Source organism: Equus quagga, chromosome 12 (assembly GCF_021613505.1).
Source record: "Equus quagga isolate Etosha38 chromosome 12, UCLA_HA_Equagga_1.0, whole genome shotgun sequence".
NCBI classification, from domain to species: Eukaryota; Metazoa; Chordata; class Mammalia; order Perissodactyla; family Equidae; genus Equus; species Equus quagga.
The window spans coordinates 62751026-62775347 of NC_060278.1; the positions used below are offsets into that span (position 1 = coordinate 62751026).

The following is a 24322-nucleotide window of genomic DNA, read 5'->3' on the forward strand; positions in this document are numbered from 1 at the left end:
GAAAGTTCCAGAGCCTTAGGACCTAGGGGAGGAAAGCCAGTCATCTGGAGAGGCCATGTCCCAAGTGGGCTGACGTCCCAGGACCTGAGGCACACCCGTGTACCTGCACAGCAGGGGCAGGACAGCCACGGTGGCAGCTCGAAACCCCCGCTGTCATTAAGGCAGGCACGCTGGCTCCTTAGCCAGTGCCAGGGGCAGTGAGAAGCAGAATCTTTGGCCCATGCCAGGTGGGAGGGGCCGAGCTGCAGAGGGGTGGCTGGTTTGACAAAAAGCCAAATAACCAAGAGCCAGTGAGTGAACCAGGTGGTGCTCATGGTGCTCAGAGACCCCACACTCCAGCGGTGCAAGTCCTTTCATGAGAGGGCAGGGGCTTGTCCTGGGTTCTTGGGTGAAACTCCACTGTCCATCCATCGATAGAGCAATGTCCAATGAGCTTGCTAAGCATGAGATTGAAAGGGCTGCCTATGTAGGCCTGTATTTTAGGAAATTGCCATCTACCCCATCTGGAGAAGCTGTCCCCACTGTGAATGCCCCGCCCCCACCCCTGCCCCGACAATGCCCCTCCCTGTGGAGGCCTGGACATCTGGAAGAACAGACGGAGGAAAGACCTAGGGCCCTGGGCTTACAGAGCCGCCCATCCTCCCACGTGGCCTGAGGCTGTGGGCAGGGCCTGATGGCTGGAGGCCTTGCTGAGGAAACAACAGACAGACCACCCACCACGCTTTTATTCTTAAATAAATGCTCAGTCTAAGGCCAGGTGAGGCTGACAGGCGGGCAGAGAGCGGGGAAGTGCAGATCACAGGCACCTCCCCGCTGCGAGTGCGGGGGGCCCACCCAGGGAGGCAGGGACACCAAGGAAGGCAAGCAGGGTGCGTAGAGGGCAGGAGGGGATGGTCCAACCATTGAAGTCCATTCTGCATGTGCCAGGAAGGGACAGAAAGAACCCAAGTCTCCCCAGGTTCCCGCAGGCGGTGCCGGAAAGCTCAGTGTGGTCCCGGGACCTCATGCCCAGCTCAGGGAGTGTGGGATCCACCAGCCGGTGGCCGGCTTGCTGTCACTGTCTTCCCAACGCCAGCTTAGGTTGAGTGGCAGCAAGAGGGAGAGAGGGCCACCTGTCTGCCACCTGCATTTTCCACAAAGATCCATGTTCCCGGCCACCAGGGCAGGGAGCCTCAGGTCCGCCAGGGCCTCCTCGTTCTGCCCCAGCTGGCATCTGAGGCCTCTCTCCAGGCGCATCGTGGCTGCAGGCACCCCCAGGCTCCAGGGTGCCGGGCTGGCTGGAGGAAGGGGAGGAGGGCAGAGGTCTTCATGCTCCTTCAGGCAGCAGGGCTCAGTGCTGACGCTCACGTTCCGACCTCCCAAGGAACTCCCTAGAGCAGAGGAGGCCACCTGTCAGCCAATCCCTTGGGCCCAAACCAGAGATCCTCCCTCCTGTGGTCTTCACACTGCCCTCTGAGGAGGCCTCGAGGGAGCCTGCAGGACCACACCCCGCTCAGAAAGCCCTCTGTGAGCTGAACAAGCAGGGCACCAGCAGCATCGCCCGTCAAATGCCGGCGTGTAGGAAGAGATCAGGTTATGGGCTGCTCTTCTTTATTCTGGACGTGTACTCTGGTCTAAATTTTCTGTAATATATTCCTTCTATAATGGGGAAAAATTACACCCCCTGAGCAAACCCGTACTCTTTCAGCTCACTGTCTCCTCTCAGCTACCCAGTCTGTGACGCAAGAAATGGCAAACCGCTATAAGCAGCTCAGCTTTACCTCTGGGGCTCTGAGGGGCAGCCAGAGGAGGGCTGAGGCATGCAGGAGACTCACGCAGCACACGCCTCGCGGAGGCTGACCTGAGCACCCCCTCAGCAGCCCCAGAAAGGCGAGCTCTCCCCGGCCCCACAGCTTGGCACCTTGCAGAAGGCCACACGCCAGGAGACCTGCACCCTTGGACTGGAGGTGGGGGGACTAGGCCTGCTCCAGTCCAAACTCTGCCCTTGGCCACCACCTCATACTCAGGCTCTGAGATGGGCCCGTGACCCTCTAGGCTGCAGCTCATGTCCTGGCCCAGGATTCTGGCCAGCACAGCGTAGCCAGCAGCACAGTTTCACTTCAAGCAGCAGCTGGGGACAAACAAGTTTTGGAGGAGCTGGTCCAGACCAGAGTCCCCATGTGCTGTGTGCACATGGGCAGCGACCTGAGGAGTATGTGGGAAGGGACCGAGGCCTGACCCCAGCAGCTGGGGGGGTGTGTGGGAGCTCCTGTCCAGGGCTGTCTGTAGGCTGGGCGCCACTGCATGGGGTGCCTATGGGCCTGCACAGCCAGGACCGCCAGATCACCGTCTGTCTGATCCTGGGAACGGCCCAGGGGGGAGAGGCACTAAACACTCTCAACCTCTCTCGGTGGAAATGGTAGGCTCTCAAATCACTGTGACTCTTGGCCCCACTGGGGCAGCTCTGGCCACTCCACCTGCTGCACACCTGGCCTGAGCCATCGCTGCCCAGGGCCACATACCCGGCAAGAGGAGAGCACCTCACCTCAGTATCCGTGGAAGCTCGGGGCTCTTGTAGATGTACTTGTGCCTGTAGCCGAGGTCTGAGTGAAAGGGGATGAACTGAACTTTGAAGTCTCGGAAGCTTCGAGATGGTGCAGCAATGTTGTAGAGCTGGGAAGTGGGAGAGACAGGTCGGTGCCGCAGAGGTGGCGGCCTAGGGCTGCCCCTTCAGCAGAGACCTGCCAGTGGCTGCTGCCTCTGAAGCACAGCCCAAGCCCCAGGTGCACACCACTGCTGCCCTGCAGGCCTACCGAGGCAGAGCCAGGGAGGGGGCAGCTGGCAGACTCTACCTCTCAGCCCTCATGCCATTCAAGACCCTCTCTGTCCTCATGCCTGTCCCCAAACTTCCTCAGGGGTGGTGAGGTGGATGTGCCAGCACCACAGAGAGAGTCTCCTGCTGTGCAAAGGTGTGGTGGCCTAAGTACCCAGAGCAGCCTTGATGGCTCAGTCCTGGGGGCTGGGATGGGCCATGTGCCTCAAGCTTGCTGTGTGCCAAGGCCAGTCACCAAGCTGGCTCATGATCTCTCCTGCCTCAGCTCCCTTGTTCCACCCCTAGGAGGGTGAGGCTGTGAGCCCAGACCCACTGGAGGGAAGGGACCTGGCCCTGATGGAGGCCACCTGTGCCTTGGGCCTATTCTGAGGCATAAGCGGCCCAGGTGTCGCTTCCTCAAGCTGACCTGGCCCCTTGCCATTGCCACAACCAGGCGGTGCTCTCTCCTACCTTACTGTAGCCCAAAATCTAATCCTGCTTCCCGACGGCATAGGCAGAGGCCCCACAACAACATGGAGTCCCCTAACATTAGCCCAATCCCAGAGGCCAGAGAATAGATGAGAGGTTCTCTATCAATTCTACAGGCAGGGACCCCTGTGTTGGGGCTGAGGGATCCTCATCATCAGGGGTTCTTTCCCTCCAGCCAACAATGGCGAGCCCTCCCAGCTGAGACCCCTGTGGTTGAGTTTCTGTTAGGCCAGGACCCTTGTATGGGGGCCCGGGAACCATTCCCTTATTTTTCACGTGTCCTTTTGTGGGTGGCATCAGCCGTCTGGACCCTGCCCTGACCCTGCTGCTGACTGCTCCTGCCCTTCTCTTCCTAAAAGGGGCCCCTGCCAGCAGCAGGACCCTCCTCCACATCTGCCTGTGCCCAAAGGTGAGTGCTGAACGCCTGCCTGCACCAGTACACCTACCTTTCTGCCAAGCTGGAAGGGCACGACCGGGTCGTCCTCAGCGTGCAGGATGAGCAGGGAGCAGGAGATGTGCTTCACACTGTGGGGAGGAGAAGGGGCTAGACTGAGACCCCGGGCAGGGGCTGGGGTCTCCAGCCCCCTGGCCCCGCCTGCAGCAGGGGCCTGCTTTAGGGAGCATTTCCCTGTGGGGCTTGTTAACCGCTCTAATTCAGCTGAGCTCTTACTAGAGAACTAAAAGCTGATTTCTCAGATGTTTCTATCAAAATCTATTCTAGGTGACAGATGTCAGTCAAACCCAGAGATCAACTCATTCACCAAGTCTGGCCCCTGCATATTTTCTGAAAATTGAAAATTATTATTTTTGCCCGTAGACATGTTCCTTTAACATTACAAAACACTATTTACAAACTGAGTAATTTAGGTGGGCCAAAAAAACCTATTGCAAATGGATGTTACTAGGAATCTATTGGTAAAATAATCAATACCCTCTAATTTATCTTTGGTGTAAATAACATTTAAGGTCACTCTAGAATGTTTCCGAGTAAATTAACATTTTTAATAGGTTTACTTGATCCAAATCCTTCAGCAAACCACATAACAGAGGAACAGGCTGCAGGACTGGACAGGCCTGGGCATCTCCTGGCCGCCTCTCCCTTGAGGACTCAGGTGCCCAGGTGGATGCAGCGCCTGGCGGTCTTGATGCTTCCATGCTAATATGGGGACTCCGTGAGGCAGCACTGGGGCAAGTCTAGCCCCAGACAGGACCTGGGCTGGGGACTCACTGCCCCAGGACACCCAGCCCATCTTGGTCTGCGTTTCTGCTAGTGGTGCACAAGCACATACACCTTGCCTTGTGTGGTGCACCAGGGTGGAGCGTTTCTGGTGTGCGAGCCCCACTTTGACAGTCGAACTGACCATCTTTTCAGAATTTCCACGGTACGAGGTTTGTCCTTATTGTCACCTACTCTGGAAGAGGCCTAGCACACATGCGGTCCCTTAGCAAGTATCGGCCATAGAGCTGCTGGGCTCCTACTGCCAGTGGGTGAGGGCTGGGCCGCGGGGGAGGCACTGCTGGCCCCTGCGTGCTCCCACCCACCGGCTCAGCTGGGGGCCGGGGCCCTGCACTCACTGTTGTTGTGTGTAGAAGGAATCTAGTTCATTCAGACAATTCTTTAAGTTCTAAAACAATGATATTTACAAGTAAGCAGGGTTTTTATTGTTCAAATTTTAGTTTGTTCTATTTTTAATTTTAGAACCAAAACACATAATCGAGGAGAAAAATACCCTATTTTTTCACATTCTGTTTCAAAGTGTAGATTTTTAAATGTTAACATTCAGTTAATTCAATTTAGATAAGGATTTTTTTCCTTCCTTTTTTTTGAAGAAATTAAAACCTGTGAAATAAAAATCTTACAAGGACAATGTCAACAGAATCTGAACATTGTTCAAAGAAAGAGTTAAGAATTTTTTTTGGTTTACCTAACAAGTATTTTTAATAATCAACTTTGTAACGCCTTTCCCTAACCAAACATAAATCACACGCCGAGACAGTCACTTACTGAGTAACGGTTACTATTACTGCTTTAACACCTGTTCAGGAGATTGGGTTCTGACAGATCATTTTCAAATAAAACAACTGGATGGACAAAAAAATACATGTTGTTTTCATCTTGCTTTAATCCTACAGTCTTTTTACACTCCCCTGCTCTCAGCTGCAGCTCTGCCCCAGACGTCCCTTTATAAAGACCTGCTGGTTAGGGAAGAACGCTGCTGGTCAGAATTCCATCCTACTTGGTTAATGTCACTGCAGAGGCTTACCGTGGGGGTTCTCAGGGTTTTTCTAAATTGAAAAATTAGGTTCTCTACCACAGTACTCACTTTTCATCATTTGCAAATTTAATTCCACTGCTTGTAATGGGATCAAGGAAGAACCAGTCAAACCCAGGGAAGTATCGATATATCTGAAGGCAACACAGAAACAACGTGCAGAAGCGTCAATTAAAATACCCACGCGGAAAGCCAAGGTCGAGGGTTCAGACAGGGTGCTCAGGGCCCAGGGGTCACCCTGCTTCCAAGGAGACTGACCTGAGGCCCCACCAGAGCTGTGATGGGGTGCCCTTGCCCTCCTGCCCCCGACACAGACTCCCTGCTCAAGAGGCCCCCTAAACCAGATGCGGTGGAGGTTGCCTGCAAACAGGGCTCGCACACCTCAGAGCAGCAGCCCAGACTTCCCATAGACATCAGAGCTGCCACCTCCGAAAAAATGGGGGTCCACGAAACTTGGGGAAAAAGCTACGTCAAAGAAGTAAGACTAGACAGAGAACTCTTCTGGTCTGCAAGAGAGCAGCAAGGTCAGGCAGTGGGCCCACACAGCTCCCCCAGAACACATGGCCAGCTAGGAAGCAGGGGGACAGTAACAGGACACAGAGGATCCCCCTCTGGGCCATGCTTGTAAAAGGAGGATCCAACGCCTCAAAATCCTGGCCTGTGAGGGCCCAACTTACCCTAGAATCCCCATCTGGGTCTACCTAGGTGTCACCTGGGGACGCGACCAGGGAACCCTGGCTGCTGAGTGCTGTCTGTGTGCAGGGTGCCCATCAGCTCCGCTCCTGGGAGCAGCTAGGAGAGCAGCCCTGGCCTGCGCTGAGCCCCATGTGGTGGCAATGCTGGGTGGGCAAACCATGCCATGCCACAAGGCCTCCTGTGGGTCCTGCCGCCCTTGGACAACCCAGCAGTGAACCTGGCTGCAAAGTTATCTACTTCCTGGGCAGCTCTGTAGTCAGGCCAGTGCTCAGAACTAAACAAGGATTGATTTTTAATAAAATCTGTATTCACTAGAATATTTAAATAACTTTGATGATGATTACTATATTTATTTTATACTTATTTATAGTTATTTTCATAATAATTTTAATAATGAAAATAAGTCAGTTTTTAATAAAACCTATACTTGCCGCTGAGAACGGATGGCTCTTTGCTTCTTCGCGGATGTTGGTGAAGGGAGACTCCAATATGAGGGCGTCCGGAGGTGTCTCTAGACAGACAGAGACAGACAGGAACACAGACAGGGACTGTGAGGTGGGCGAGAAGCCCCGATGAAACCTACACTCCATGGCCCCATGGAAGGTCCGTTGGAGGGGGTGGCCCCCAGACAGGACAGTGGATCCTGGGGTGCCCGCCTGGCCGGCCCGCCCCTCGGGCCCTCCCATAGGCTGGCGGATGGGAAACGCACACACAGGAGACCCTCAGGCGGCCTTGGGTCACTCCCGAGAACCATCTGCTGAAGCTGCTATCGGGAACCCGGCCCCTGGTGGTGCTCTGCCAGCTGCCTGAGCATCTGTGGGGAAGGCAGGCTTGGCCAGTTGAGGGTCTGCCTAGGCCCCGGCCTCAATGCCCAGCTCATGGGCTCTGCGCATCCATGGAGCACTGTCACCACATGGCCCGTCCGTCAGCACCCACTTCCCAGGAACTTGCAGCAGTGTCTGGGAGGCAGCAAGCTTGCTGGCCCCGTGGGCGCCCTGAGACCAGGAGGAGCCCGTGCCCGCACCCCAGGATCCATGACCCGCACAAGCCCCTACCTCGCTCACAGAGGCGCCGCACCAGATTTGTAGCCACTCTGAGAAGAAAGAAAACACCTGTTCAGTTGAATCATGTCAAAAATTATTTTAGATAACACTGCTCTAAATACTGGAAAGTGACCAGAGAAGGCGTGGGATCTGCGAAGAGATTGGTAGGGTTGTAGGGAGCGAGGCTGGGAGGACAAAGATGCCTCAGGGCCATGGGTGGGCCAGGCTGCCCCAGTCATCAGGCAACGCCTCCAACAAGGACAGCGGTGACAGCCACCCTCTGCGTGACTGAGGCGTGCCCTGCTGCCTCACTGGGAACAGCCACCCAGTGCAGCTCTCAGCTCACACCCAGTCAGTGTGGGTGCTGCTGAGACAGATGGGGGACCGCCCCATCAGCCAAGAGGAGGCTGCAGTCTGCCTGCACAGTTCCTGGAGGCGGAAGCATTTGGAGTCCGCCAGGCCAGGAGCCTCCTACCATCCCAGGACCATACGGGCATCCCGTGCAGACAGCCACAGCAGGATGACCTGCTCCCCTTCACACTGGGCGCCTCCCTGCAGGCACATGGCTCACTCTCCCCATGAGCATGAGGGCAGGCTGGGAGGCCTTGTCCCAGACACTCCCCAGCCTGCTGGCCCTGGCCCAAACTCAGCATGCTGTCCAAGGTGAGCAGCAAGATGAGAGAGGGGCCGAGGCAATCACACCCAAAGGAAAGGCAGAAGAAATAGGGATGGCTGCCAAAGGTCTAGGGGCTCTCACCATTGACAGTAGTGGCTCCTTGTAGGAACATTCTGGACCACCCATCGGTAGAAGGGATGCAAGCAGCCCCAAGCAGAACATTTGAGTGCTTCCTGTCTTGGCAGATGTAGGAAGCGAATCCCCGCTGCTCCTCCCCCAAGTTCTCCAGTGAGCCAAGTAAGGGCCAAGGGCCCAAGGGTTCACAGAGGTCCCTTGTTTGCATGTAACCAAAGCCCGGCACTCAGGCCACAGGCCACACATGGTCCACAACCAGGTGCCGCTAAGGCTGAGTGCATCTGGGATGTAAGCCCCGTGCATCCTCCTCTGGACATCTCCCTGAGGCACAGTCTGGGGCTGAGGCCAGTCTGCCCTCCCTGTGGATGGAGACAGCTGCTCCCAGGACTACCCACATGTGTCTCGAGCCACTTCTTGGGTTGAGGAGTTAACGTTGCTCAAACCCTTTGTGGTCTCTCATGGCACTTCATCCCTTACCCCCTTGCCACGGGGTCAGGGGAAAAGGCTTATTGGGACTAATGGTGCCATGGGATTCAGAGGCCACCAGGGCACCCTTGGGGAGCCTGGGCTGGAAAGTCACCCCATGAAGACCTGCTTCCCCAAAGGCCACATCATCCTGGGAACTCTTACCCAGTGCCTAGGGAATGACCCCAAATATACACTGGATTGTCTCCACTTCTTGCTTTGATCCAGTCAAAAACATGGAGTGCATCATACGTCATGCCCCGCTCCGATGGCGTTCCCACTGAGTCGCCCCAACCTGGGAGAGAGCAGCAGCAAGAGGAGGAAGTCAAACCCAGTTCACGAAACCTCTTAGGGAGCAGGCCCACCCCTCCTCTTTCTCAACAGGCAGGCCCAGGCTGGTGTGGGGCAGTGGAAGGCTCCACCATGACCATGCACAGCTCTATGCGTGATGCCCGACAACCCGCTCCTACTTCTCCCACCTCCTCACTTAGTCACAAGCCCTGAACCAAATGGCCATCTGAGTCCTAGTGAGCAGCTGTGTAGACGGGGCAGTCAGACACACAGACTCCTGCTAGTACTGACGGGGTATCAACCTCCCCAACACTTTGAGCTCACTGGTGGCCAGCCCAGGATGAGGGGCCAGTGAGAGCTCAGCCTGCCCAGGGGCCCCTTCAGAAGGACAGGAGCACCCCCCAGGAGCCTGCCCCCACAGTCTCCAGGAAAGGTCAAGTGCTATTGTCATTTCCAGCAGCTCAGCAGTGAGTCATCATCAGATGATCTGAAAGCATCACAAGGTTCAGAAAGAGCAGGTTCTGCTGCATAAGCAAAATCCACTGAGCCAGCAGAACAGCCGGCACCCCCCCAGGGTGTCCCAGACACCAGATCAGGGAAGGAGCCACAGGAGAGACAAGGCCAGACTAAGAGGCTCAGGGCATGGGTGGGAGACAGGAACACGAGGACAGGGAGAGACAGAGACACAGAGAGCAGAGACAGTCAGAGGCGGGGCTTTTGTCTCTAGTGTGGCTTGGAAATGCAGAGACCTGATGAGCACTGAAAAGAGGAAGTGCTGTATGGGATTTCGTTTCTCTCTTTTTTTTTTCTTTCTGCGTTTTCTCCCCAAATCCCCCCATGATATAGTTGTATATTTTAGTTGTGGGTCCTTCTAGTTGTAGCGAGATTTCATTTCTTGGTAGCAGCACAGGGAGGTAAGCAAGGACGAAGGTGCCCTGCTCAGTATCCTGAGGCCTCCAGTGCGCAGCAGGAACAGAAAACCCTTCTCAGCAGGGAGAAGAGGATGAGCAGGTGAACCAACTCCAGATCTTCATTTCAGAGTTTCTGCCAGTCCAGAACTTTCATCCTGATGGAACATTCTTCCCTGAAAGACCCATCCCGGTGGTAGGCAGAATGGCCCCCAAAGAGGCCCACGTCCTCATCTCTGGAATCTGTGAATATGTGAAGCTACCTGGCAAGGGAGAATTGAGGCTGCTAATCAGCTGAACTTGAGATGGGAAATTATCCTGGTTTATCAGCTTAAGCCCAGAGTAATCACAGTCTTTACAAGTGAAAAAGAAAGACAAAAGTGAGGCTCAGAGTGATGCAGACTCAAGGGCCCACAACCAAGAAATGAGGGCAGCCTCGAGACGCCGCAAGAGGCAAGGAACTGGAACGCCCCCCCAGAACTTCCTCAAGGAACCAGGCCTGCCAACACCTTGATTTTAGCCCAGTGGCTAAAAATTTTGGACTTCTGACCTCCAGAACAGGAAGATAATAAATTTGTGTTGTTTTAAGACATTAAGTTTGTGGTAATTTGTTACAGCAGCAGCAAGAGGAAACTAACACGACACCCAGAGCCCCAGTCTGAGGACACTGACACCACTGCCCTCCCCCAGAAGGTCAGGGAAGCCCACCAAGGGGCTGTAAGCCCTTCGATGTTCAACTGAGAACCATACAGTGGCACACACTTCTCAGAGAGCTGCTCAGTGTTAACACAAAGCATTGTCCTGGCTCATCAAGGGAGCATGTTCTCAGCTTACATCAGAGTATGGGTTCTTCAACTCTTCAGTGGCAAGCCCTCTGATTTATTCAAGAAAGAAGAAATACTGAAGGGCAAAAAGAAGAATCTACCTTCTCTCTTAATAGTTCTTTTTCCCACTTTCATAACTTCAACAAGACAAGCTCTCCTGAGCACAGAACATGTCTGACATCCAGCTACAGATAAAGTCTGAGTGCAATAAAAAAAAAATACTCTCTACATTTAAAATGTTGCTGACGGTGTGTGCTGGGGTTCCAGGTGCTGGGGCCTCTCCTACACCGCCCCTGGTGTCCGCTCGCAGGACATGCATTGGAAGACCCCGCCCCCCTCCACCACCTTAACACACTCGCAGGTGCCACGCCTGAGCCTCTCAGAGTGAAGCCTGCACATGAGAGACTGTCGAGGAAGCAAGGGCCCGGGGCTGCACTTTCAAAAGAACGCTCACCTCTGTAGTCAAAGGTGACCACGTGGTAACCAAGGGAACTCAGCACCTGTAAAGTGGAAAATAAACAACTGGGTGACAAATCCATGCATCTCGGATCAAGGGCAACTTGCCTCTTACTAAACTCAACCCAATTTCTGTCTTTGTGCCCTGCACGCCCCATTCCCAACTGGATCTTACAGAACCTAGATGTCAACTGCTGCTACAGGACACACTGACACCCTCCACCTCAGGAATGTGGGAAGGAAGCCTCTCCTGAGGCTCAGAATGCTCAGGGCACCATATAGCCTCCTGCAGCCCCAGAGCAGCACCTCTGCACCAGTGTGGGGCTCACAGGCGACTCCCTCTGGGACAGACAGCCAGGGACTTGACCACCCACTGACCCAAGAGGAGGGACTCCACAGTGTAGAGACCACATCTGGGAACTCTTACTGCAACCCAGCATTTCTCAGATTTTCTTTTTTTGCTGAAGAAGATTGCCCCTGAGCTAATATCTGTTGTCAATACTCCTCTTTTTTTTGCTGAGGAAGATTCACCCTGAGTTAACACCTGTGCCAATCTTCCTCTATTTTGTATGCGGGTCACCACCACAGCATGGCTGACGAGTGGTGTAGGTCTGTGCCAGAGATCTGAACCCATGAACCTGGGCTGCCAAAGTGGAGTATGTCGAACTTAACCACTATGCCATGAGGCTGGCCCCAGCATTTCTCAGATTTTAAGCTTTCACTGAATTTCTTCTGTTATTTTTCTGCTTAAAAAAAAAATCCCTCTAGACTAGGTGATCTCTCTCATTAGATCACTACTCACAGCCCCACCCAAACTCTTGCTGGGCTGTGCCCAGAGCCATGTGGAAGCTGCCAGCCTCCAACGTGACCTGAAGTCATCGCCCCAGAGGTGTGCTCCTTTCTCCTTAGGCTTCCCCAGGGCAACCTACAGCCCTTCCCTCCAGCTCCCAACCTCCTGCAGAGCCTGCACTCTCCAGAGCCATACCTGCTCTAGGTGAGAGCCATTTCTAGGAGCAGAAACTTCAAAAGGGGACCAACAGCTTTCCAAGCACTCCCCTTCACTGACTTCATCCAATCCACTCAAGGGAACAAACTTTCCAACAGCCCAGAGCAGGCCACCTGGTCAGATGTTCCCACACATTTGCTTATGTCCCTTTCTGCTGTTAGCAAATGCAGACATCCGTCTGAGAGCACGATGAGGGGGACAGGTGTGGTGGCCCCAGGACACTGGCAGCAACTGCACATTTCAGGCTCCAAGACCCAAATACCTGATGATGACGACCAAGCAAAAGTGAAGATCTGTACACCCACTCAGCCCCCTCTAACTGGGGAGGCCTTCTGGAGCTTCCACTAAGTCCCCTGTTTCTGATTCCAATGCGACCACACCCACGTGGACACAAGCGCTTCTGTGCTGGCAGAGTCCTGAGCTTGTGCCCAGCTGCTCCCTGGGCCTGCAGTCGTCTCCGTTCCTTTCACATACAACATAACACTACAGACAACTCCAAACGCCTTTTATGCAACGTCCAACATCTGGCCTAGGATCCACAAAGTCCAATCACCCTGGTTTTGAAAACTATCCCTGGAGGCAGCATTATGGGAGCACACCATGGTAGAGACTTCCACAAAAGGTGGCGCTGAAAAGACCAAAGGTGATCAACTCTGAAAATTATTAGAAGGACTCCCTTCTGCCCATGCCTCCTGGAAAGAACAGCCAGGACACAACACACGGGCACTGCTCTGTCTGTCACACATCGTGTGGACACTGCTCTGTCCATGTGTCCACCGTGTGGGCACCACTCCGTCTGTCCTCCTACCATGTGGAGACCACTCTGTCCATCTGTCCAGCGTGTGGGCACCACTCCGTCTGTCCTCACACCATGTGGACACCACTCTGTCTGTCCATCTGTCCAGCGTGTGGGCACTGCTCTGTCTGTCCTCACACCATGTGGAGACCACTCTGTCTGTCCCTCTGTCCACCGTGTGGGCACCACTCCGTCTGTCCTCACACCATGTGGACGCCACTCTGTCTGTCCATCTGTCCAGCGTGTGGGCACCACTCTGTCTGTCCTCGCACTGTGGGACACTGCTCTGCCCCTTACATGCCATGGGCCATCATTACCTACCTTGTAGAGCTCTACTCGGTGGTCGCCTCCTCTGGAGCATCATGGAGAAGGAAATAAGAATGGGTGTTAGTGCATCTTCTCAAAGAGGAGGCCTCAGGGACAACACTGGAGCATCCGGGCCCTTAGTGTCTTGGTCCCTAAATCCATACAGGGAGGGTTGATGGTGACAGGTGACCTCCTCCTCAGGGTACCCTAGTGGCTCCAAGCCTGCCTCTGGTAGTACCATGCCAAACAAGGGACAGTCTGAGCACTTTGTGGATATTTCTTCATTATTTCTCTCCTTTCATTCTTGACTAGGTAATGTATATGTACAATACAAAATCCAGAAGATAGAAAAAGATACAGAGCAAGCCCCCCCGCCCCAACCCAGCATCCAGCCTTCTCCCTCAGTGTCCCAGAGTCCAGGGGTCACCTGTGTAGACGGAAGGGACGGTGCTTCTCCACTCACACAACCACCCACAGGAATGAGCCCACACGCCCTCTGCCTCTTGCTTTTCACTCACAAATCACAAGCAGCTCTCACTATACTCTTCTTAGTGCTGGTTCCCTTCCTCATCTTGTGGCCATTCTGGCTCTTTCCCACCTGGTGTAACTGAAGGTCTGTGGCTGTGGCCAGCCTGTGCCATGTCCTTTCACAAGCGTGTGCCCCGTGTGTGGGGTACTGCTGGGTCAGAGGTGTGTGCACTCGTAATCCTGCTGATCATGCGAGGAGGGCTGTCTCCTAGCCCCTCACCCACAGACCAGTGTTTCAGTGGGCACTGCTGATCACAGAGGCTGACCAGGCTTTCACAGGGCTGTGCCTCTTTGTCTGAGGACTGCCTACCCTCTCCGGCTCTCTGTCCAGTTGTTGGCTGGTGGTCACTGGGGACAGGGCTGCGTGGGGAGAGGAAAGTGTGTTGTGGGCAGGCTCATCCTCTCCAGACTTCTCAGCTCCTTTATTTTTTCATAATGAGCATTTTGGGCATTTCAGGTGTGTGTGTTGGGGGAGGGAGTGTCCTTGACAGAGATAAGAACAAGAAGAAGGAGGAAAACAAATATAATGCAGAAACAAAAATAGAAAGCAATGAGTTTCAAGACCAGAAGGAAATACTGCAAAGTGTTTTCAGTTATCTTTGGAAGAGTTCCTACTGGCTCTCTTCTAAATTTTCCAAATTCTCCACCGTGAGCAAAGGGAAGAGGGATTTAGAATGTAACACAATATGCGGTTCCAGCTCCCAGGGAGCCTGTCAGAGAGCTGCACGAGGAAGTCTTTGTGGGGAGTGGGAGGGAGCAGCAAACCCTTTAGTCACAACATTCCTTCAAACCTGAAGTTACAGGCAGATTTGGTCTCCCTTTTTCCAAGGTGACTGGCATTGCTTAACTGAACCTTAATTCACAATAAACTACGAGGCTTCTCATGTATAGAAAGACACTACAAGAGCTGTCTGTAGCCACCTGCTCTTTGAAAAGCAGAAGAGAAATCCACTGTGGCTTGTCTCAGACAAAGAAAGCAAATTGCCAAATGCATTCATGATTCAGCAGCTAAGCGCTCTGTTCGCTTGGCTCAGAAACCATCCCCAGGGGCCAGGCTTCCTGGACTTCCTACAACACCTCCTGCACTGCCCTGTGCCCAGACGCCCACTGTGGCCTGCCTTCCCCCTGAGAAAGGCTTGTGCATTTTTCTCCCTGCTGGTTCTGCCTATTAAATGACCACTCCCTAGAGTGCCACCATGGCCAAGGCACCATGCTGACCCTCACTCTGGCCCTGCAGTGGCCCTGCCTCCTGTCGACTCCTTGCCAGCTCTCTTATGTATCCTAGGGAAGCTGCAGCAACAGTGACGTCCCGGGGCTTTCAAGTGATGCTTTGTTGAGAAAATACCGCTCCCCACCTCACCTGTGCCAGCTCTCCCACAGACTCTTCTGAACAAGGCTGACCCCGTGGGGTGGGAGGAGCCATCTTGAAACCAAGGATGGACACTCCAATCCCAGCTAGTCTGAAGGATGTGCCATTAAACTCACCCTTGAAAAGCATCTGGAATAAACCTGGGCAAGGACTTTGTCTGCAACAGACAGTATGAACTTCACTGACGGCCCAGGAGGATGCAGTAGCATTCACTGCTGGCTGACGGCTGGAAGCAGAGAACTCACACAAGTCACCCTGACCTGACAGCACCATGAGTGGCTGCAAGGACGAGCTTGTCTGTGTGTGCTCAGCTGGGGTCTCTTCGATGGCCTTCCTCTGCCTTAGCCAACCCTCCTTTGATGTCAACCCTGCCCCTGCTCAGCACTCGCTGCCCCTTCCCAGGATGTGTGGCTCCTCCTCCAGCAGGGCACGCCTGCCAGCAGAAAGCTGCCTGTGATCCTCAGACTGGGGTGACAGACGCTGCTAGTGAACAGGGGACAGCTTTGCCCAGGGCACACTGTGGCCCTCAAGTCTCGCTACAACCCCTCCCTGAGGGTGCACCACTTCCCTACTCACTGAGAAACCTTGTTCCCTAAGTCAGGGGCCCTCAGACACTTTCCCCTCTAAATTACAGGGGCAAGGATCCGGGTCACTGACAGAGACACAGCCTCCTCCATCCCACCCCTGGTGCAGCTGCAGATGAAGGGTCTCTGGACACAGCTTCCCACATCTGCTTAATGCCGGTTCCCAAGCACACAGGGCCTGGGTCCACTTGCACACAGTCCTGCTTTGCTCTGAGCCTGTGGGAACACTGCTTCCTGTCAGTTTCCCCAAACCCCAAGGAACTCTGCCTCTTCCTCTGTTCTCAGGAAACCCCACAGTCCCACTGCGTGCCGCTGCCTCACTGCAGTGGGTCAGTAAAGCCGAGAGGGCGAGGACTCCTGCCCACAAACGAGCCCGCACCACATGGGCTCCTCTTCCTCACCTGGTGCCCGCGTTCCCGTGCAGGTACAGGATGATGGGGTGGCTGGAAGCCAAGGCATCCTCGTACCACATCTGGTCCTTCCCTTGGGCATTCTTCCACCAGACGGTGGGGACAGTGTGCCTAGAGACAGAAGCAGAGGGGCGGCACGATTAGGTGACGGTAACTGTGGACGGAACAACTGTGGAGCTCAGGTCACAACGAAGCAGAGAGCAGGAGGATGGGGGGGCTGGGGAGGCAAACTGTCCCCATAATCTGAACAAATAACTACCAAACTCCAAGCTGTAGAGATGGCTTCTGGCAGTTTAAGTAGATTTCCTGACTTGCAAATGGGCCTCTGCTGGGCCACAGAGGCTCACACTGGCAGCAGTTACCTGGGGTAGGGGGACAGCTCTTTCTCCCACATGAACGGGAAGCTCTGTGAGGTAAGATCTCATCTGGATCGGTCACCAGGCATTCACCTGGGCCTAGCACAGAATGAGGACTTAATAAATACTAGCTGAGTAACATCATCTCCCCTCATACATATCCATATCTTTAAGCTGTACACAATTTAACTCATAATACACTTAAGAAAGCATCATGCTGTCATATGTGCTAATTCAGCAACATTGAGCTTTAGGAGCTGAACTGGAAGCCTGGCCATTCTTACAGCACTGTTTCTAAGGTATGGAACATTCCAGAGGCTGCTCACACACTATCCTGGAGGAGACCCACCTCTGAAGGAGGAGATGTCACAGCGGACACGCTGTGTGGATGAGCTCAACCACATGGCTCCTCCCACCCCCAGCAAGGCACAGAGAAACTTGGTCTATTTGACCAAACCCTCCTTCAGAGAGATGTTCCAGTTAATCTTAACTCAGGCCACATCAACCTGTTAATCACTGGGAGGGGTCTGAATTAATAAGGTTTTTCTGTAAAACATATTCAAATTCACTAGCAAGAATGCTTGAAAATATTAACTGGCCAATTTCTTATTTTCTAGCTCTTAAGTTTCAGCATCTCTTCCTAACATTTGTGTTTGATCTGTTCCAGCAGATCACATTTTAGGTGGTTCTGACATTGTAATTATGATTCTCCTATAATTATAAATCTATGGGATGGAAAGGCACATTTTAAAGATGCTGGGAGCTGATGGGCTTCCAGTAGCCAGCCTACCCCAAACTTGGGTCTCCTGACAAAGGCCCAGGGAGCTCCTGGACAGAGGGGAGGGACCCTAGTCCTGCCAAGGGGAGACCTTATGCCCACCGACAGGCAGCTGAGAAGGAGGTGATAGCTCAGCACACCCCTCAGTTCTCCCCTGCACCTTTGCTGGGGGGAGGATCCAACAGGGCGCTGGGTGAAGACAGTTGGTGGACGGTGCCTGCTGTTGCCCAGGGCCCACACCACTCTCACCACAGCACGGAGCACAGATTTGGGCAGGCAGCAGGCACCCACCAGCACACAGTGTGGCTGTCACTACCTTCAGACTCGCCACTGTCATCACTAAGTACCACTTTCTTGGGGGACTGCAGTGAGAGCTTTCAGCCTAAGGATTAGCACCACAAACATCCTCCCCACAATATGACCACACTACCCGAGGAAGGAGTCCTGGCTAAGGCCCATGTCTTCAAAGCACAGACCTCTATTGATTAGCAGGAAGACCAACCAATTCCCACCAAACAGGTCTGAGCAACCGCATCAACCTTCTGACTGAAGACGGAAAAGCCAAGTGCTCCACGCACACACACTTCTCAGCGAAGGCTGGATTAAATCAAACCAGAACTGATGAAAGGCTCTGGGCCAGCATCAGCCCCTAAAAGCCAAAGTTGCCCTTCTCCCTGCAGGTATGCCCAGGCCACTCTCAGGAGCACCTGAGCTTCCTCAGAGTCCACAGAGAAGCCACTCAGACACAGTGGTATCTGAGACAGCGGGGAGGCTTCATGGCACGAAGGAGGCCCAGCTAGATAAAGGGCAGGGGGACTCAGCTCATCTGAGATGAAGGAGAAACGCCACAGGAAGGGCGGTCAACTGTAGTTGTCTGGAAACACCCGCTTGTCCAAAGGAAAAACCTTAAAATATATTCCAAGGAGACAGAGAGAAGTCATGGAGCTTAGGTCTAATTTAAATTTATGGCTAAAAAGGTACATACTAAGAAGACAGTGAACATCACCATTATCAACGGCCCAAAGTGCTGCAGGTGAAGAGAAACCACGCTGTTCCCAACATCCACACATTCCCTTCTCTGGAAAGAAAAGGCATGTCTCAACCCTGCACTGGCGAGTCTGTGCTCAGCCTCTCTGTTTCCAGCTCCCCCCTGCCCCCTGGAGATAAGGCTCTCCACAGAAAACAATCTGGTTCACCAAGCCTGTGCTGTTGGAAAACCCCAGACGGGAGTGTGCTGCCATCTGTCAGCGCTCCATTAGGGTTGGATTTACCTGAGATCTCTGCTTTGGAAACAGAGCGAACAGGCAACAGTTTCAGAGGCTGCCATCAAGAACAACACTGGCCACACTACATAGGGCCCCCCTGCCTCCCAGAGAGCCTAGAGGGCAGGCGCTTCGGCCCTGCAGCCACGTGGCCGGACACTCACCAGACTCCAATGGTCACGTCTTCCTCTGGCTGGAGGTAGTAATTACAGGTGTGATTCAAACCTTGATCCTGCGGTTTTTTCAAGTCAATGAAATAGGGAACCCTCACTGTGGGGGAAAAAGAGATGGAAACCAGGATTAGGGGGGGTGGACAGACACACACGCACACACGTGCACATGCACACAGCAGAGGCGAAGCTCTTAAAAAGCGCCACTCTTTTCCAATGCAATACTACCAGGTGTGCCAGGCCTTCCAGCCTCAGGCAGGGGTGTGGGTGAGCCTGAGCTGGAAGACTGCAAGAGCATCTACAGATCCTCCAGCAAGGGACAGGTCTGAGTAGAGACAGACCCACTGAAGGTCGTTCAAGATGTAATATGCAAACGAAGGAAGGAAAGATCCTTGAGAGGCCTGAGGGAGCACCTGGCCACAAGAGAGCCTAGAGACAAGGCTGACAAGGCCTGCGGAAGCAGTTCAAGTGAGCTACAACTGAAGGCTGGAGCCGGGTGGCATCCAGCAACAGTCCCAGAGACAGTGGGAAAGGTGACAGACGAACAGTGTGTTCTGGAGCTGCGGCCCCAGGACTCAATGAATGTGGGTGTGAGGCAGTTAAATGGGATTCCGAAGTTTGTGGGGCTGTCCCTTCATGCAGAAAGGACAGTGGAAGACACGGTGTGGGTGCAGGGAAGCAGATGGACCCAGAGGACCCGTCCAGAGCTGACACCGTCGAGTGGAACAGGGCAGCAGGAGTCCTAACCTTAACAAGTAATCTGCACAGGGCAGGATTCTGTGATGCACCCACACTATGGAAACTGCTGGGGCCATTGGACAGAGATGATGGAGACCACTGACCTGAGGGAATATCTGTGAATTAGAGGTAGGTGAGAAGAACAGGGAAGGAGCGGGAAGATCACCATTTGTGCTGCACAACCCCATATTGTTATTGCAAAAACGAGCAAACAACGTCAACATCAATAACACCCATGTGTGGCTTGGAAAGAAATATAGAAAGACATACTAGGCTACTAACAAGGGTTCAAAGCATGTGTGTGCGTATGGGGATGCTTAATTTTTCCCTTATGTATCATTGTACTTTTATTGCTTGTGGTAAAAACAATTTTTCAAGATATATTTAGTTGAAAACTGAAAAACTTAAAAAAAAAAATTCAAAACTGTGAGGTGGATTTACTCACTTTATAAAACAGCAACTCCCAAAAGGGGTAGAGACAAAGAGCAGTGTGGTCTTGACTTCTAGCCGATCCCACCTTCTACAAGGAAGTCACACATCTCTTGACAGTTTTCTTTGGTGAAGAGAGTAGTTTCATTAAATAACCTCACATATCCACGTGGCACAAAAGCCAAATGTGTTCATCTCCCACTACTGCCCCATCCTGAGTTACACCCATCAATCTCCCACCCCAGGGCCTTTGTACTTGCTGTCCCCTCCACCTGAATGGTCTATCCCCACATACCTGCACATCTAGCTCTCATTCTTCGAATGGCACTGCAGCTCAGTATGCATTTGCTAAAGAAATGAAATATCTGACTCATGAGGACATGGGGATACACACATGCTCCTTCCCCAGAAACTCCCTGAGCATTTCAGACCATGCAGGGAGACAAATTCTCCCTCCAGGGCTGCTATCTATACCTCCAGCTTCTTACTCCCTCTCTTCCCCAAGAAGTAGGTTAAATTTTTTAGACTTTATTATTATTTTGTCTCAAAAGAAAAATGGCACCAAAGGAGGCGGCATATTTCCCGGTGTTGCACCGGGGGTTCAGTGGCAGAATCCTCGCCTGCTGCATCTCCTGGTGCTCCTACTGCTCTGGTGCAGTGTCGTGCGTGCCTCCCCTCAGTGCCTCTTGTAATAGGCACACCACCCAGAAACAGGCTGGTGCGAGTGCCCTTTCACAGCTCTTGTGAAGCCACCAGCTCATATGTGATCGAGCTGGGGGTTGGTGCCCAGGCAACCTGAGTCCACAGCCACGCTACTGACTCATTGGATAAGAAGTGAGCAAAGTACACTGGCTCTGATTCCAACTGGCCCTAAAGGCCCTTGTTATGGGTTGACTGGTGTCCTCCCAAAAAGACACATTGAAGTCTTAACCCCAGCACATCAGAAGGTAAGCTTATTTGGAAACAGGGTCCTTAGAGGGTAATCAAGCTTCAGTGAGATCATTAAGTGGACCCTGATCCAATGTAACTGGTGTCCTTATCAAAAGGGAAATTGGGACAGAGAGACCAGGACAGAAGACAATGTAAAGACACAGGAAGAAAGCACCCATGTGACAACGGAGGCAGAGACTGGGGCGGTGCAGCTACAAGCCAAGGAACAGCAGAGATTGCTGGCCACCACCAGAGGCTGGGAAGAGAGCAGGGGGATCTACGAGAGTCTCAGAGGGACCGCGGCCCTGCCGACACCTTCATTTTAGACTTCCAGCCTCGACAAGTGTAAGAGAATAAATTTCTGTTGTTTTAAGCCACCCAAGTTGTGGTATTTATTACGGCTGCCCCCTGGGGAAGATGCAGCCACGCTCATGGGTTCTGATTCTACTGTGGCAACAGGACTCAGAGAAGGATCCTGACCAGAGAGAAGGCCTAGGCCTGGAGAGGCCTCCCTTTCTCACGCTGTTTCAGAAGCAGGTGCCCGCTCCTGCCATCTCCATTCTGTGACTTCGTTCCCCTCTGTGGAAGCTGAAGGCTGCAGCTTGATGTGCCAGTTCATCATCTGACAACTGTGAGGGGAAATGACTTCCTCAAGCAAACTCTGAGTATCCAAACCCAGTGCCCACTATCAACTCCCCACTCATAGCCACTTAATCGATTCTGCTCCTGAGGCTGGAATTACCCACCCCCAGTCCCCATGCCAAGCAGAAAGTGGGTGTCATCAAGCCCTGAGGGCACTTGGCTTCTGCTGGCTCTACTTTCAGGTCTCGCTGGTCTGTGTCTGGAGAGAAGGCAGCCAAGCTACTTACACACTACCCCAGAGCTCTGAGGACTCCCTACCCGTGAGAAGTGCTTTACAAGGATTAGCAGCTACTGTCAAAAGCTTCCAAGCCCAAGAAATCTAGGAGATGAGAAGCCAGATTCTACTCTAGGATAGCCTTACTCCACAAAGCTTGTCTTCCAGTTTACTTTTATTTATGTTTTAGAAACAACCATGAAAAAGGAGGCAATGAATGTGCCAAGAACAGCTGATGCCCCCCAGGTGCCTCCCCTCCCACAGCAGTCCCTTCGGCTAGTAGAAGGCCCTTGGTCAGCCCTGGTGGTCAGACTGCCCCAGACTGTGGGGGCCAGAGGAACCACCAACTGGTTGTAAGTTAGCAGAAATGCCACAAAGCAAAGCAACTGGGTTAAGGGATGCAGGAGACCCAGGCTGGCCTGAGGAGGGCTGTGGGATCTGCCTGGGCCAGAACATATCTTATTCCTTCTGGCTGGTAATAGGTGGGGAACCAGGCCCTCTGACCTCCTGTGTGATCACATCCCTTGGCCCCATGACTCTGGAATGCTGGCTCGAGCCTACCCTCTGGGCCTCTGCTTTATCTACAGGGTTGGAACAGGGACCAAGCACACGGCCTGCTGGCAGCCCACTGGGCAGGTGGCAGGGTCAGGAGTGGGGAGCCCAGATCAGTGACCCAGCTCCTCATCGCTATCTATTACACATTACGCCTCACAGAGGTTATACAGCCCGAGAACCCAATGCAAAGGGTCCTGTGCCCACAGGCCAGCAAGGCCCATACAGCCACTGGGACCCAGGCCTCTGGCTTCTCCTCCTTCCTGTTTTGCATTATCTACTCTCTGGCAATGTCATCCTTTATCAGCAACCACAAACATCAACGGGCATGATTTAGAAAGGATCCTGCACAAACAGTGCTCAGAGAACAATCACTGAATCAATATGTGAATAAATGGAGAACCACCTCCTCTGTCTTCCTTTTTTCAGCTGTTCTGCAAAACATCTGATAGGGTGAGAGGCTGAAACTACTTAGCAGTAAAGGACATTTGTGAATGCCTGGAGACTTTAAGTTTGGGGTTACACCTCATCCCAGTCACTGAATGAGGAGCAGGCCTGACACCGTGCAAGAGGCGGGGTGCCAACAACGGGGGCTGGGAGGGCTCTCTGGGCTTTATCAAATTCCAACTCAGTGCCAGGGGCTGGAGGGGCTTCCCAAAGAAGAAAAGAGATAAGAAGAAAGCTCTCAGGGCTTCACAGGGACTGCTAAGGGGAAGGAAAAAGAGGAGGCTTATGCATTGTTGTCCTGGAGAAGGCTGACGCGCGTTAGCTGGCCTTTTGCTTTAAAAACAAATACATAATTCATATATGTAACCTATTTCCAAAAAAGGCCCAAGGCAATGTGCAGAGAGAAGCAGTTCTGTGCAGGCCTCTGAACCAAAATATTCATTTCTACTAGGAGATGGTTCTAGATCTGAGGGCAAAAGAATTGCCGAGAAGCCATATAGACTGAAGACCATAAAATGCTGGGTATTAACCCAGCATCGCTAGGATGGAGTCAGACTGTTGCACGCGAGTATTGAAAAGCACATATATTTACGTTTACATGTACAGACTCAGAGGAGGCCAGCAGGAAATAAATGACAACGTTAATTTTCTCAGAGCAATTTTCATTTTCTTCTTCAGTGCCAGTCAGGGCTTCTCAGTTAATCTTTTCTTTGTTTTTAGAATGACCATGTATTTTTTACTATGAAAATATATTTAAAGTAGAATAATGTGTTAGATCATAGGTGCTATGCTTCTTCTAAAGCTTATTTATCTGATTTATAAATTTAGTTTCAGACAGATTTGCTGTGAACTTAAGAATATATTCTTTAATCATGTTTTGAGGCCCAAAAGATTATTACACTTCCTTTAATGTCCAGATGGAAATTCACAGGCTGATGATACACATGTTGAAAAGATAAGAATGGAGGTGCCACCCCAGCACACAGGCCCTCCAGCAGCGGGAGGTGAAACTGTCAAGTCACCACAGGGCAGTGCTGGGGACCCCCACCTCTCTGCAGGGGAGGCGGCACAGACAGTCAACTAAAAACCTCCTTTGAAAACTCCCCTGTAGGCAACCCCATTCCTGTGCAGCAGACACGTGGGAGGAAGGAATCAGGGACAGGCATCTCCCTGGGGGGCTCGGAGCAGACCCACTGCCCAAGCCTACCCCTCCTCTTTTGGGCTACGGGGGGCTGGGCCAGGAGAGTCCAAAGTTCTGCTCCTGGGGAATGTCCTGCCACTTCATCAGGAAACCAACAGAACAAAGTGTGCAGGCTGTGTCTGAAGCAGTCCAAATAAGTGATCTGAAGAAAATCACCTCAGTTCAAATATTTGCTGGGACTCTATCCCAAGATCAGCGCCCACATGCACTCGCTGCCACAAAGGCCTCTGCCCAAGTCCCCAGAGGCCTGCGCAGCCTTTCCCTTTCGGGAAAGCCGGGCAGGCTCCACTGAGGCAGGCGGGCCGTCCTGAAACCTGCAGCCACATAGCTCCGTGTTTACGTGTAACCCAAACTCTCTTCTGTGCTGGACCAACTAGGGACAGTTAAGGGATATTAAAGTTAGAAAAACAAAACTCCCTTGATTTTAGAACACTGTTAGTTCCTTTTAAGTTTATGCTTCTCACAAGTGGCAAAAACTTAGATGATAAATTCCTAGAAGTTCAGCTACGTTTCTGTTAGAAAAATCAAATGCCTCTGAGTAGACTACACGAATTTTACAGCTATTTTAAGACACCACATGAAAAACATTTTCGATTTATGAAGTATTAAATATCGAC

At 52.7% G+C, this 24322-nt stretch overlaps 1 protein-coding gene across 1 annotated transcript in view; it reads right to left on the reverse strand.

Annotated features, from left to right (window-relative positions):
• Positions 1 to 706: 706 nt before the first annotated feature.
• ABHD12 (abhydrolase domain containing 12, lysophospholipase) overlaps positions 707 to 24322 on the reverse strand; it is an 84939-nt gene continuing 61323 nt past the window's right edge. The window contains exons 3-13 of the mRNA XM_046678433.1: positions 18547 to 18652; positions 15978 to 16097; positions 13111 to 13141; positions 10986 to 11031; positions 8674 to 8803; positions 7305 to 7342; positions 6681 to 6760; positions 5605 to 5687; positions 3727 to 3805; positions 2525 to 2652; positions 707 to 1370 (exon numbers count right to left, since the gene is read on the reverse strand). Coding sequence (XP_046534389.1) covers positions 1331 to 1370; positions 2525 to 2652; positions 3727 to 3805; positions 5605 to 5687; positions 6681 to 6760; positions 7305 to 7342; positions 8674 to 8803; positions 10986 to 11031; positions 13111 to 13141; positions 15978 to 16097; positions 18547 to 18652 — 881 coding nt within the window. The 3' untranslated portion in view covers positions 707 to 1330. The remainder of the gene's footprint in view (positions 1371 to 2524; positions 2653 to 3726; positions 3806 to 5604; positions 5688 to 6680; positions 6761 to 7304; positions 7343 to 8673; positions 8804 to 10985; positions 11032 to 13110; positions 13142 to 15977; positions 16098 to 18546; positions 18653 to 24322) is intronic.